General features: G+C 41.9%; 1 protein-coding gene across 1 annotated transcript in view; it reads right to left on the minus strand.

Annotated features, from left to right (window-relative positions):
• The window catches only part of arhgef10la (Rho guanine nucleotide exchange factor (GEF) 10-like a), an 89,809-nt gene that overhangs the window by 19,065 nt on the left and 54,935 nt on the right, over window positions 1-15,809 (minus strand). The window contains exon 18 of the mRNA XM_080027029.1: window positions 1,567-1,653. Within this exon, the coding sequence (XP_079883155.1) occupies window positions 1,567-1,653 (87 nt within the window). The remainder of the gene's footprint in view (window positions 1-1,566; window positions 1,654-15,809) is intronic.

The following is a 15,809-nucleotide window of genomic DNA, read 5'->3' on the forward strand; positions in this document are numbered from 1 at the left end:
CATTCAGCTGCTTTAATGAGCCATAGTCCTTGGGTCGATAGAGACAGCCCCCTCAAAGGTATTGAAATGCAATAAGTGTACCGGAGTTAAAAGAGAACATACTATAATATGTTTGCCGTCAAACACTTAAATACAATTATAATTCAATCAGGAGGTCAATGTATAGTGTTTACAGAGCAATGCCCTATTATGGTAAACTGTAACATTTTCCCTTATCATGCAGATATTTCTTTTTACAGGCAGTGTTGCTCCTTGAAAAAAATTGAACAATAAAAAAATAAAAAAAGTTGAACAAGGTGAGCCTTGTTGAGCTATGTGTCACACAGTATCCCAATGAAGCTTTGAAAGGAAAACCTTCAAAAGCAATGTCCTCATAATCGTTTGCATTCACAGACCTGAGAGAGACTTTGCTTGCAATTTACATTGAAATTCTGACTTTTTCTTGACTTAATAACGTTCAACTCTCTGCTGCATGCTTTGCTGCTATGCTTAAAAAATTAATGAAGTGTATGACTTCAGATAGTTGCTGAAGCAATGTTTTAACGGCTTATTGTGCATGGTTGCATGCAGATGTACAGGAATGTATACCTTTTAGCGCAACAGCATAGTCCAGTGTACACTAACTTTAACAGGGGGAATCTCTTCCTGTGGACATACTACATGCATTCCTTAAAATGGTGTTGGAGGCCAAGGTCAGTTGCATTGTAGTTTGTAATAGTGTGTGTTCTAAGATAGGTTGAAGATCAGAGTGGCCTTTGCCCCTCCAAACACTAATATCACAGTGTCCTAAATGGGCCACCATATCTCCTTTTCCCTATCTGAGTGAGCATCTACTCCTATCTAGAATAGCACCACACCAGCAATTAAGTCTGAGACACAGTGCCGTACTCTGTGTTGTAGGGGGCCAGCACTTTATTTAGCCATCTCTTTGCACCAAAGAGGATGAGTTGCACACTAGTCACAAAAAGGAGTGGGAAACTAAAAGATTAATAGCCGATTCTTTGAATCATTTTCTTCTCTTGATCCTGCCCTCTCTTTCGAGATCCGGCTAAATTCCCACAGGATTGAGATGTGAAAGTCACAGCACAATTTGCCCAAGTCATCATAAAACACTGCAGCAGTTACCACTACAAGGATTTTTTATTGTATTTATTCACAGGTCCCAAGTGACATTTCACAGAGAAAAATGGTGCATGTCCCATTCTCAGCCTTGAGATACATTTTGTATTCCTTTTTTTTAATGAATGAGAGCAAAATATAAAACAGACATTTAAATGGCCATGTTAATTGTGTTAAAGGCTCAACTGATCAGCAATAGTTAAATACACATTATTTTGCCTTGTCTTTGGTTTTAGTTATTTGGCATTCAATTGAATGTGTCCGTGTGTAAAATCATGCCTAAGTGGGTGAGTGTGTGTGTGTGTGTGTGTGTGTGTGTGTGTGTGTGTGTGTGTGTGTGTGTGTGTGTGTGTGTGTGTGTGTGTGTGTGTGTGTGTGTGTGTGTGTGTGTGTGTGTGACTGTGTGTGTGTGTGTGTGTGTGTTTGTGTGTGCAAACCATTACTTACCCAGAGGTAGCCTTGTGGTAAGGAGGTGCTTGCTGCAGAGAAGCCCAACAATGCACAGTGTACAGGATTGTGGAGAGCAGCTTCAAGCTACAAGAGACAAAATAAATATTGCTTTGATATAAAATCATGGTTCAAATACAGCAAAAGAAATAAAACATATTTATATACTGTACATAGCCTATAGTATATAGATGATGTCTCAAACAAGTATTTGAAAATAGTGTCCTTATGTTTCCTACATATTTTCACAAAATGTCCAAAATAAGAATGGACTCCTGAGTCTTCAAAATGCATGTCATGTGCTGTGAGTCCAAAACAAATGATTGCTTTGGCAGACTACATGTCATAGCTGTATCTGTAGCCTTTTAATACGTTTAAAAAAAACTATGATGTAAAGAAACAGCACACTTATGCCAGAATGTTCAGATTAGTATTTAACCTGTAGGTGTTACATTTTAGATTGCTTTCTACTATACCAAGATCAAAAGACCAACCCTAACAACAATGTTTGATGTTTCAGTTAATATCTGAGGCAAAACGTCAGGGTTTTGACCCACTTTTAGCTTTCTTTACAGAGTTCTTATATACAGTTAAATGAGTTTAACTTTAGTTCTAGTGACTGAGCTGTCCGCTCATGAGGATTCAGAAAATTGAAGTCCTGACCAAGAGAGTTGTTGACTGTTTACTATCAATAAAAAAGAGCCAACATCTTATCAAAAGGAAAAGCGCAATCTATATTCCTTTTACATACAGTAGAGTTGTTTGCCTGAAATCGAGTGATGGAGGTTGACATTTACAGCATACAGCCTTTGGCTGATGCATCAAACCGCCTGTGGTGAAAACAGCTCTTCTAACCAGCAGTCCTTCTGGTAGGAGCTGATTATTATTTTGGTGAATGACCGCTAAAGGGTGGGCTATGTGACAGACAGAACAGCTAATTGTGTGTTGTCGTTGCTGGTGGGGGTTGGTGTGTTGGTGTTTTGAGAAGGGGAGGGTTGAGAGAAGAAGAGAGGGTCAGCGATGAGCCCGCACGTCTTTAACTGTCGTCCTCCGCGGCGGCAAGCATCAATCACAGGTAATTTATAACCTCCCCTGGCCAGGACCCTCCCCCTTTGTATCGCTTGTTGTGTGTGTTTGTAAACAACAAAAACAGGAAACTGGCCAGAACCCTGCTCTCCCCATCTGCATTACAAGGCTATTTCTCCACTCCCCCCGTGTCTGTATCCATCTATTTAAATTCACTTCTCAGATGCAAAGGTTTGTCATCTTTATTAATCTCAGTCCCACTTTCTCATTCCTCTTTCCTATCTTCGACTTATTTTACATCCCTTTTTCCTCTGTCTCCTTCTTTGTTCTCCCACTCCCTTTCTGCCCGACATCAAGCGCAGTTAAATGTTTTTTGATAGGTAATTAAACTGCAGCCATAATAGGTGTCCATATGGAAGCCCTCTGGGTAAAGAGAGAGAGCATGGCAGTGGACCGCAGGGACTGAAAGAATATAACGGATGGTGCTGGTAGTTCAATGGTGGTTGAATTTTATCAGTCACCCGAGACTGGAAGGCATGGTAGGCCAATCTACACTGGTCTAGATTGCTTTGTATGTTAGCACTCTCTGGAGTCAGTCTGGCAATACCAGTGGGATCTATCCACTCTATAAGAAAAGTCCCATCACAGCTTCATATGGTATTCAAAGGGAGCAATGTGCACTGGGATCATTCAGATAAAGAGACTTGTAAATGAAGAAGCCTCCATATCAGCTATTTGAAAACTATCTGCTTTTGTAAAATGATTGCGGACGTAAAAAGGAAATCTCATTTTGGATTAATTTGTGATGTTTTACTGGCACCCCATTTCGATTAGAAATGTTAAAAAGCACCTATTTCCATATATTAAAATGATTTAAATCCACACAATCATGCCATAATTAGCATAATACCTATTTGAAATACAAATCTCTCTTGACTGTAACATAAAGCTAGCCTGGAAATCCAGACCCTGATATCTTGAACGATAGAGGGTCTGGCGACGATCAATTGTAATTTCCAACTCAAGGGGCGGCTCCTACTCGTGCATTTCAAATGCCACTGCACGCAGTTGGATAGCACTACAACCAATCAGAGCGATGCACAAGGCGACGTAAGCCCCTTTCGTTTAGCGAACAGCTGTTAAACTGTTAAATTAAACGTTTGCCGTTGTCGGTCGGCAAAATAGAACATTCCACATACTTGCTAATGAAAGATTTGAGTGCCGTCTTCCAAATCGTTAAGGGTCGAGGCCAAAGCAGTCTCAAACTCACACAACATATCTGCAGCCATCTCTGATGTTTACTATCACGGCTTCGACGTCGCATGCACGTCACTGTCGTCATCCGGTTACGTCCTCCCCATAGTACCATATAAGGGGCTCTGGCGCGCCCGCCAGATTTCTGGCTTTCTTGATAAGCTTCAACGGAGCGTGTCCAGACCAACACGCGCAGCAAATTTAATTTGCCAGCGCCTAGTGGCAGGTCTGGGAATGCCAGGCTAACATAAAGCAACATTTAATATTAGAATACTACTCTGGGCTTGCAGCACACAAGGAAACCAATGTGAGGATAAATTGTGTTCCCATTAAAGTGCAGACATTGACTATGATCAATACAGTAAACCACTGCTCCACGTATTGAACTTCTTTACAAAGCCAATGGAAAACGGATGAGCGTAACAACAAAGCCTAGGGACCATTTCCACCTGTGAATGTGCAAATTATATCGACAGTCACAAAGGACACGTGGGTCTCTAGCAACTCCAGCGATGAGCATATCAGTGACGGTCCCAAGTCTATGAGCTATCAGCACGGCACGATTTAAAAATCAATGAGATCCAAGCTTTTATATCCCAGTTTGTTTGTGTCTACAGAGCAGTAGGTATGAAGTTGAGAGTCTGAAGCTATTCCCAGGTGTGAAGGCAGGCAGGATGAGAGAGACAAAGGTGAAGCCTGTAAGCCGGTTGAGGAAGATTTGATGGGAGGACTTGTGGGATTGCGGGGAGGCAAAGGGAGGAAACTGGCAGGTGAGCTAATTAAAAGAAGATTTGTTGATGTGATGTGAGGGCGGCCTCCCAGCTGCTGGTTACCAATGACCCAATGGTTGACAAAGAGACCGCCCCACCCATTACCCCAAGAGGGCGCCAGCCCATATGCTGGTTCCAGGTGGCAACGGTAAGCAGTGAGAGAGGAGCATCCATTGCTTTTTTCCGGAAGATTAATGTAAAATGTGTGTAATTACAGCCAGTGCTGCAAGGTGGAATGGATGGCAGCATTGATTGTGACTGTCTTTTATCTACTGTGAACATTTGTTTTGCCTAGTTACACACGGCGACGGCTCTTGGATCTGCATGTCAACAAATCTAAGTAGTTGTGGTTATTGCTGGTGGTCTAATATGACAGGGAAGGATTTTAATGATTCATGCTCTTGGCTGTCAAACTGCCGAAGCGATGTCCCTGTGGTGAGGATGACTTCCCCAAATCCAATTAATGTTGTTTTATTTCCCAAGGCTACTCAGGTGCACTGTTTTTCCTTACAGCAAAATTCCTCTGTAAGCACTGTGAAATCTGCTTTCAGATATATGGGGGATTTACCACACATCACATTTGTGACAACCGCTATCCGAAAAAGGTCCAAACATTATATCCACCTAGGGCCAATAACATTATCAATGTCAAGCTATGCCTCAGCCAGCATTGCATTGTTTGGCCTCCACAATGCTTATGTAATGCATTCTCTTTATTGGAAATATAGCTCCATATTCACTTGTGAAAATAATGCAAGTGAAAGTCCTGACCACACATTTCTAGACTTACTCAATAAAATGGGTTTGCAAATAATTTTCATTGCCTCCTGAGGATCAAATAACAAATATTATCTCCATAAACAGCATGTGTACAGAAAACTGGGGGCTGTATATTAGACCCAGGGAAAGAAAATATGGCTTTATATTTTTTTAATCTAATTCCATAGTCACAGTGCCTTCCTCCAATTCCACATACCAACAATCTTTTACACGCACTAACAAGCACTAATAGAAAACTTCCACTGTTTATTAACTGGTAATTGACTGGTGCCGGCGCTCCCTACTCATTGCAACCCCATTGCCTAAGGCTACAGGCAGGATGGCCGCAAAGTGAATTGCCAGTCAACCTGAAATTACTTACACCCAGAGCCCTGCTACAGGTAGTGCACACTAAACAAGCTAGTAACATGAGAGATTTTGCAAAGTTTCTTCTCGGGTTATCAATAAGGTAAGCTCCGATGGAGACGTGGCATTTCTTCATTGCTAAAATATAAAACGATTATGAGTTTGTTAACCATGTTTGGTCTTGAGTTGACCTTTTACATGTACTGTATGTCAACATAGGTAGCTTAACTCTAAAAAGTATGCTATGGAGAATGCTCAAAATTGTCATGCAGAACTTTCTCTACAGTTTGCCAGTGTTGAGAAGCTGACAACTTCCAAATTATATTATACAAGATAGACACTGTTCATTTTGACAATACCCTTCAACAAAGACAAAGTGGGAATCTTTCTACCTTTCTCATTTCTAACAGAGGAGCTAAGCAAACAAAAACTAAAAAGACAACCGTTTGAATATTCCGCACAGTGTCCAGTACGCTATGTAAGCCCACAATGGTTGTGGACAATCTTATGACACAACTGTACAAGGATGGCAAAATGTTGTTTGCTCAATATCAGTTTTCCAATAAATCATATGCTCTAATGAACCTAATGCGAAAGGACAACAGGATCAAAGTTTAAACTCGCTCTTCATGTTATGATTTCATGAGCTCGCTGTCACCCTGTGATTTAAATTCCACCAGCATCTACAAGCGGAGATCAAAGGGCCAACCACCTGCCGTGCTCGCAGGCCTGTGTTGCGTTCAGAATATTCAAAGTAATTTGAAGACAATAAGATTAAAACATCTGCACAAGAGGGCTGCGTTGACAGTCAGACTTTTAACTCTTGATAGGCCTGCACCAGGTCCTTTGGAGGTGGTTCGGACTTGCGGGCAACAGCATCGGTGTTTTATTAAAACGGGCTCAGGACATTTCCCTCAATTTAATAAGCCGGTACAGTAACGATTCCCTGTCTCCCCTGGCTATGCCACAGATCCTATCAGCCATAAGTTGAATAAAGTTGGTGAGTGGTTTTGCATATCGCTGCTCAGAGCTACAGCCTGACATTGGTGGGACATCACAAACTCATATTCATGACTTGACAGAGATTTCCTTCCTCGTGTCCTTCAGTGCTCCTAGCTGCATGATTGCGACACACCCAACAAATGCGATGCAAATTCGCTGTGTCGCTATGTGCCCTCCACACACACACACACACACACACACACAGATCCACACATCCCACACCGCTGACTCCTGCGGCCATGACAGTTCCAACTCTGGATGAAAGCGGTATACTGCCCCTGCATTAATGGGTTCAAAAGGGGACTACAGGCCAAACTTCTCTGTGTAGTCAATCACTCCCTCCATCTTGCCTTACTTTTTTGCCATTCGCACAGGGCCCAGACAAGCTTTTGGATGAGTGATCTTTACCCACCTCAAAGACAGGAACTGACACAAGTGTTTGTCAATATAGGGTCCTAGATGAAACCCTGGGCACACGAGTGGACACGGCTTTCAATAATCCTTAATATCAGATGGCAGGAAACACAGAACAAAGGGAAGGTGTGTGCCAGCTCAGTCCTAGCCATGTGGTGGTTGCAGCTTTTGCCAAGGAAGCTCTACACATCAAGGAGCACCTCCCAAATAGGAATATGCCCCTTACAATCCTTGGATCCTAATTCTGTGATGGCCTGTTTGGCATGACATGAGACAAATACAGACAGGCAAACTGTTTCACACAAATACTAACCTAGTTGTTCATCTGCCACGCTTTAGGCTGAGTGTTTCTAGCCTGTTTTTTGATATATATATATATATTTTTAAGATATTGTTTTGGCATTTTTATGCTTTATTGATAGTGTAGAGACAGAGTTGAAATGGGGCAGAGAGGGGAGAGACATGCAGAGAACGACCGCGGGCTGGAATCGAACCTGGGTCCGCTGCTGGCCGAGGCCCATGGGGGGGGACGCCCTACCAACTAAGCTAAGGGCCCCCCTGTTTTTTGATATTTAAAAACAAATGTTCTATTTTCTACTTATTTAACCACCTTGCCTGGATCAACCCAAGAGTTGACATTTCATGAGAGAAGTGGAAAAAGCGAAGATCAAGTCAAATCATTCTTTTTCACAAACAACAACAAAAAAGACAACTTCTCCTGAAATCCATTAACACTGGCCAACAACAATACATGAAGCAGCTTTCAGAGTGAGTGGTAGTTGTTCAGGTCTTGAAAGAAGCAGGAAGACTAATTAGCAGAGCAGAAAATATGGAGAGAACATTCGTATCTCTGCAACAGACAGGATTGGTTTGGCACAAATGGAAATCAAAGAGGAGGGAGGGCTTTTTCTCCCTTTCCTTTTGAATCGAGGCAGTCTTCGCCCATGGTCCTCTCCACATTGATGTATAATCACAGAGAGAAACAAATTTGACCGAATTAGAACATTTAGCAAATCTGCTGGATTTCTCTTCTGGGTACATAATTTGTTCCTGCGCGCTATCTTGACATGTACATAGTGAGCACAAACCCAGGGCCAGGGAAGGAGGACTCTACTCTGCAGGCATTGCTAGAGCGCCTATGATTCCCTGTAATTAGTATGTTAACTGTCTCAGCAAAAGATCAGGGCCCTTTGCAAATGAACTCGCCGTCAAGCGTTGGGTGTGTCTGCCCTGTTCACAGATACACAGGCACTGCACTGCCCTCTATTGGCAAGGAGAGCAAGGAAGGGGAAGAGAAATGCACTTTGGAAGCCAGACTTATTCCGTGCTGCGGCACACACAACAGTGACAGCAGGGCAGAGCATGTGACTACTATGTAATTGAACCTACATCCAGTAAATGAATATATTTGGTACACCTAACTGTAAAAACTAGACTTACCAGTTACAAAACCACCTTGATCCTGTCATTACCGTAGCAAATTAAAATCCCAAATCCTTTTCATCGTCCCTGTTCCAGCTATTTAGTAAATCAATTAAAAGCTTAGGCACAGGTACTGTGTTAGCATTCTGATTCTAACACAGCATTCTGATGCTAACACAGCCCCATTGAGAATATGGGCCATTTATTTCAATACAACTCTATATTTATTTTCAACACGCACGCACGCACGCACACACACACACACACACACACACACACACACACACACACACACACACACACACACACAGCAGCAGCAGCAGCAATGTGGCTGTCTACTCTGGCAGCACAACCAGTATTGCTGCCTATTTCTGTCCTGGCCAATAAGTGTCAGGGAGAAAAGGCTTTACTGTTGGCAAGCATGGCAGCCATTAACAATGTCACTCGTCCTCTATGCTTTTGCGTTGTTATCAACATCTATTACAAAACAAATCTTTCATCAGAACATTTGGAACAATAGTACCTGCATCATACATTATCAAATCAGACATTCGGACAATTTTAACATATCTAATGAGCTCTAAAAAATGCTGTAGTCTGTAATTTATTGAGAGGGAGGCGGTGCAGCCGGCAGTTACTTTTGAAAGTACCTTCTAAAAAGGACTTGAGTTGAATCAACCTGACTGCTGATGATGCTTAGCCCACGCAGAGTAGAGGTCCAGATGAACAAAAATGAAATCCTGACCTTTACACCCTCTTGGTACATTATCCAAGATGTTGGGGACTGTCACAACTCCCTCCGAGGTGCTCTCTGTGAATGCCAAAGTTTGACTTCTGCCCTGACCTCAGTGAGAGGTCTTCTTTGATCGCGAATGTTGAGCAGTCAGAGCTTTTATGCTGTCACAGCCCCTTGTATTTGTGACAGTGATAAGTTTAGCGTGTTTGGAGCTGGGCTTTGTTGAGCCGAGCCACGATCACCAGTAGCCAGTTGCATCACGGCGATAGGTCGGCTTAACACAGAGAAATTAGGTTGACACGTCTTCCTGCACTCACATACTCCTTATGCCAAAAGCATGTCTGAAAAAACTCTAAACTTGAGAGGTTGACAGCAGTGCTCTGTTATTGTGGAGAGAACTGAGGTGCATGTTAACAAAAGATTCTAAGTAAAAACAGTTGCTTCAAAAGGCAGAAAATAGATTGTATGTGTTTGTATGTTTCTCTCAGGCATAGTTCATTAAATAAAACTGAGTCAGGAGAAATGTTAAGACTGAATTCCAAAGAAGATCACACATCTCTGCAAGTGAACCTTTTACAGAAGTTTTACAGACCAAGGTGAATTGTTGGTATCTATGAATTTAGTATTGTAAACATGGCCTGTTGATTTAGAAGTGGATGTCATTTGAGGTGTTGCCTCATGTCTGGAAAACACGATCACAATGCTTGATATTTACTGAGCATCTTGTGCTATAAAATGTCATCTCCAAAAAGCAAAATGCCAACCATGCAATGGAAATCAAACATCATGCAAAAACTACTTTTGCGTTTATTTACACTTGTTTCTTTGTGTGTTTAAATCGTAGCGGCGTAGAAAACACAAGTTGTGATCCAGCATTGTGATTAAGTATTTGTGGAAAAAATTATGAAGGCAACACGGTCAAATAGAATAGTTAGAATAGCAAAGTCAGCAATATTGGTCATCATCATGATTCATTTGACCCTTATAGTGACATAAAAAGCCTGCATACTGTAATCGGTCCTACATTTGTAATAATGCAATACAGACAACGAAAAACTTGATCTTGATAAGCGTCAGGTCTGAGAGAGAATGCTGCACTCTTTTCAAACAATCTCGAGCGCCTGCATATTTCACTGTTTGTGTTTTTCTGTTTGCCAGAAGGATATTACTTCCAGAGTTCGAAATGTGAGCCGCTACGCCCCAGTGGATCCGTGGTTGGAACGAGCCTTTAATCCATTCTGTCACATGTATTTACAACAAATCAGAGACGTGGCTGAGATCTGCTGCATTGAAAGGTAGCAAAGTACCCAACAAGAACAACAACCGAGGGAGAAGTATTGCATAAGACGTCAACTTGATGACTTTACCAAGGAAATATTAATATATTAAACAGGCAAAATATGGGAGGGAGGAGGAGGGAGAAGAGATAAATCATCACAGAGAAAGGCCAACTTTTCACACTGTCCTCTACTTAAACCCACAATGCATCTCATATGTGGTATGTATGCTACACAAATTCGGCCTTCAAATTGAGTCTCTCACCAGACAGCTCTATGAACGTAGCCATAATCACAGTGTCTCTTGCTACTGCCAGGTTTGCATCTAAACAACACGTGATAAAAACATGGACAGCATGACCCCAAAAGCATCAGCTCCTTCAATACTAAACCACAAACCACCACAGTGACCCGATACAGAATGAAAAAAAGACAGAAATGAGCTATAACATGTTAAATTGAATTCCAGACCAAATCACACCTACCACATGAGACATACATGAGTACAAACGGTTAATACTAATGGTGATCTGTGTGATCTACGTAAACTAGTGGAGTGTATTAAGGGCTGGGATGTGGTTTTTGGCTTTTGCAGTTTTCTGAGCCTGAGACACATGAGCTAATCCTCTCAGAGAAAGAGAAAAGAAAGCTAACCCTGATGCAGCCCAAACCTCTTTTCCAGTTTGTCATTCCGCACTTCAAAGCATACATGATGAAATCCCCCAAGGTATTATAAGAGCTGTGGCAGAGCAGACATCCTCATACCCAGTCCCAGCCTAATGCCTCATAAACGGAGTCTGGAAACATGTCCCTTTACTATTTTCAAAAGTCTTTGTAGCCTTGGCTCTTTAAGACCCTTTTAGAGTTGCAGAAGAAGAGGTGCTTTCCCTGCTGGAGGAGATAGGAGGTGTTTTGCGGAAGCACTAAGCGGCCCAGGAATTCCTGTCCCTTAACACCATACAATATTGCACTACACACTGCTACTGCACATTCAATGTTTTGAGAATGTTTAGATCGGGACAGGGAACCGCACATTGTTCTTCTTTCCAGCTTTGCTAAATGAGCACTATATACAGCAACATGGTGCACGAGAAAAATGTGTGTCCTAAATAGAGACAGGCACATAATTTAAGCCATTCAGATCCTTAATGCACTATGTGACACCATCAAATGACACTTGCCGTACAGCTTGCGTAGCCGTCAAATTTAGATTACTGGGTTTCACAAATACATCCACGGTTTCCAGGTTTTCAGTGGATGCTCTCTAGATTCTACAGTTACAGCAAACAAATATCAATAAAAATCCATCCCATGAAAAAGCCTTTACCGTTAAAAGTTATGCATACAAAAAATATATATATTCCTGTCCTCACTACTTCTATGACAGTGAGCTGACATACAAACTAAAAGGCCAGCCTGCATTTTAGGTCTGCAACTCACAATTATTTTCATCATCAGAAAGTAATGACTGTTTAACAATGACAAAAACTGCTTAATTTGTCCAACCTGTAGCCCTAAACCCAACAGTCTTACATTTGCATTGTATAAAGCAACATTAAACTATAAAACAGCAATCACGATTTAAAAGATGGAACTAGGTTATGTTAGGCATTTCTCCTTGGCAAATTATTTAAACAGTCAATATCATGTGAATTTGGTCAAATCATTAGCTGCCGGTTATCTTCCTGCTAAATCTGACTCACTGTTTCAGCATTGGTTTGTTTTGCCACAGCTGCAATGCACTCACTCAGTCTACAAATGATGTCCAATTTGGATTTCAAATTTCAGTGAAATAGTCATTCAAATTCTGAGCTGATATTTAATATTGTATATCTGTAATAAAAAAGGCATCAAGTCTGTTAAGGTTGATATATTGCTCCTACGATGCTATGTGTGCAGCAGACATTTGTATTAATTGTTCCATTTAACCGTAAACAAGAAATCTGGCTCAGCTGTTACCCTTTCTGTTGTGGTATATCCTATTAATCCCTTAACCCAACTACCTCACACCCTCCCTTTGGACCAACTGCCAAACCTACTCTGTTTCATCTTTCAAAATGGCAAAGAGGGCACTGAAACAGAGCGTGCACAGACTCTTTAAACAACAGAATGGGGTGTGTCTATTAAGCAGGATAGTGCCTGACTCTCTGTGTGTGTGTGTGTGTGTGTGTGTGTGTGTGTGTGTGTGTGTGTGTGCGTGCGTGCGTGCGTGCGTGCGTGCGTGCATGTGTGAAAAAAGAGAGGGAGAGAGAGAGGAAGCAAGTAAGAGGGAGAAAATGAAAGAGATAAATTGAGGACTCAAGTCTGCCCCCGCTTTTCTCCCTCAGCAGACTTGTGATAAGGTTTATCTATGGGTGCCTAACAAGTTTGCCCAGTACCCTTTCTCCAGTTTGCCCAGAGTGGACCGGGGCACACGGAGCTGCAGCACAGCCCGGCAGTGGGTTGGGCTCCCTTAGGTGACCTGTGCGTGTTGTTCATGCTGTGCTGCTTTAGAACATTATTTTCTTCTAGGATGTAGTGTGGCCCCTTCGGCCATTTCTTTTTAATCTGGGATTTCCTTTCCTTTTTTTGCCACCTTTTCTTCATCCTTTCTACTTGACTGTAACTCAGACTGCCAAGAGAAGCTGCGAGAGCTTGAGAAAGAGATGCTGCGGAGCTTTGGCACAGAGAGGCGTGTGTGTGTCTCAGAGGCAGCGGCTGAGGCAAAGATGGAGACACGAAAGAGGGAGAAGGGGGCCGCTGCTGAGTTAAGCTCCTAATCACAGTCTGCTCTGCATGAAGGACTTAAAGTCACTCCATTTAATGCTACCTTCTCTTTAGTCAAAACAGGGAAAGCAATACTGCTGCTTACCTCTTCAGCTTTCCGATACCCATTGCTATCACACACCCATGCTTGTGATGTAGAGAAATGCACAGCTGCAATATATAGTAAATCACATACAGATACATAACACACCCATACAGTATACTGTAGATGGGAAAACATATTATGCATATGTACTTGCACACACAGCAATGCAGGCAGAAATGTTTACATTTTTCTAGAATCTCGCATTGCCCTTATCAAGAACATGACAATTACTACAGCAATTTACATGTAAAAATATACAGGCTCAACTTGATAATTCTCAGAAAATAGAAACCACACAAAACAACATCATAGTAAACCAGATTCTTGACTGACACGGATGCCATTCCCTTCACTGGCATGCTCATGTGCTTCATTTGTTCGTGTGAGAAGCAGAGAATATGGGCACATCCTCAGAGACTGCAGCGTCCCTCTAGCTCAAAATATATTAATTGAATTGGCACTGCTGCTAGCCAGGTGTAACACACTTTGCAGAATAGTCGGAAACCTCAGCAAGATCTTCAGGGAAATACCAACACACACACACGCACACACACACACACACACACACACACACACACACACACACACACACACACACACACACACACACACACACACACACCGTGTCAAAGCTATATACTCTCCAAACTTCCAGCTGCTGTTTCACCTTCCTCTCTCATCCGTCTGGATAGCAGACAATGGGGTAAGTGTATAGTTCTTAATCTAATGTATGGACATTGATTTATGCTTGGGTGTCCCACAGCCATTAAGATAATTGCATGATCACTTTATAACATCCTCCCCTGGTGGCCATGGTAATGTGGCTGCCCCCACCGCCCACCTTTCTCAGTAAGACCCATAACCACATTATAGCAATGGAAAATGTGGTTGGAAATATCATCTTTCAGCCCTTGGAAATTGATTTCATACCATTTCGACTGCCTTTTAAAACCCTTTTAGCCCATCTCTCACCTATGCTGACCATTTGATCTATTGGAGGCTTGTAGGTGCTAACAGCTTGTATTGATCGAAATTCTACAGACGGCATCTTAGGCGGATGCTCTCGTGTCACCTTGTGGTTTCAACAGCGTAGGTATTTTTGACTGAGATCATCATTGAATGCATTTTTAGCCATTAGGGCAAGAGAAGTGGGCTTTGATTGCTTTCAATTGGAAAAGACTGTGTTAAATTGCGCTATGATCTCTTTCCACATAATCTTTATCAAAATAAAGATTCCGCCGTCACTCTGGACTAATGGCTGCTAGAAATTAGAAGATGGCATCAGTGAAAGTCAAATCGCTCTCACAAATTGATCCAAAGGGCGGCGCTCTGCTTCCTGAAGTGTGAACACTACCAGTTCATGAACATTGAACACGTCAACATCTTGGCAGCTTAAGTACAAATGGCAATCTCAGAAAAGATGCAGTGATTTCAAAGTTTAAACTGGCAGCAACAGAAAGATGAAAAATACATCCGTTCCGTTGTTCTTAAATACCTTATCAGTAATAGTATTACTACTGTGCATCCAGTTAAAGTATCTGATTTCACTAAGGTATTAGGCTTGGTGTGGGTGGTCTTGTTTTGTTTCATTGTGTAATACGCTGCATGTAAGGCGTGTGTCTAATAACAATGATGGTGAGTGTAGATTATGCAGTGTAGGAATACGGGGATGATTGTATCTGGGTAGCAGCACCATATTTGCAGTCTGGCTGGAGCATGCATTTTGTCCTCCAAATAATTGTTGATTTATTGTTTTCCAGGCTGTTTTTAATTTGTGTGCCATCCACAGGGTTAGTGGCATTTGGCTCAGGAGCGTCCCAAAGCATTAGCTGGGGAAGTTTGTTTTCCCCCAAACTGACGGTTTGTAGTGCATAAGTGACCCACGGCCAGTACACACATACAAGACTAGGGTGAAGTTAATCATTTTGGGCTAAGCAGAGTTGTCCATAATCACTCTATCTCCCTCTGGTTGTCTTGTGTGACTCTGAGTTCAGTGTTTGTTTACTTCTTGGATGTATCATTAGTGCTGCATGTAGCTGATATGACTGTGTCAAACACGTATACTGAGCATAATATCACTTAAGCATCTGGGTTTCATAAAAAGCCCTTGTAATATTACTTTAACCCTGTCGATAAAGGCCAATTTAGCTGGATTGGAAGCCCATTTTGGCTGGTCAAAAAATGAAAAGGTACCCAGAAGGCTTCATTTTGAAGTAGTACTCCAATTTGTATTAACACAGATGCAAATACGGAGAGACTATCACACCCAAATAACATCCTTTTAAAAAGCACTTTGCTGTTTGAGAGTCAATCTGATTTTTTCAGAACTCAGAACATATGGTAAACGTGTTCTCTTTACAAATTGA

The sequence above is a fragment of the Ammodytes marinus genome (assembly GCF_949987685.1).
Source record: "Ammodytes marinus genome assembly, chromosome: 4".
Lineage (NCBI taxonomy): Eukaryota > Metazoa > Chordata > Actinopteri > Uranoscopiformes > Ammodytidae > Ammodytes > Ammodytes marinus.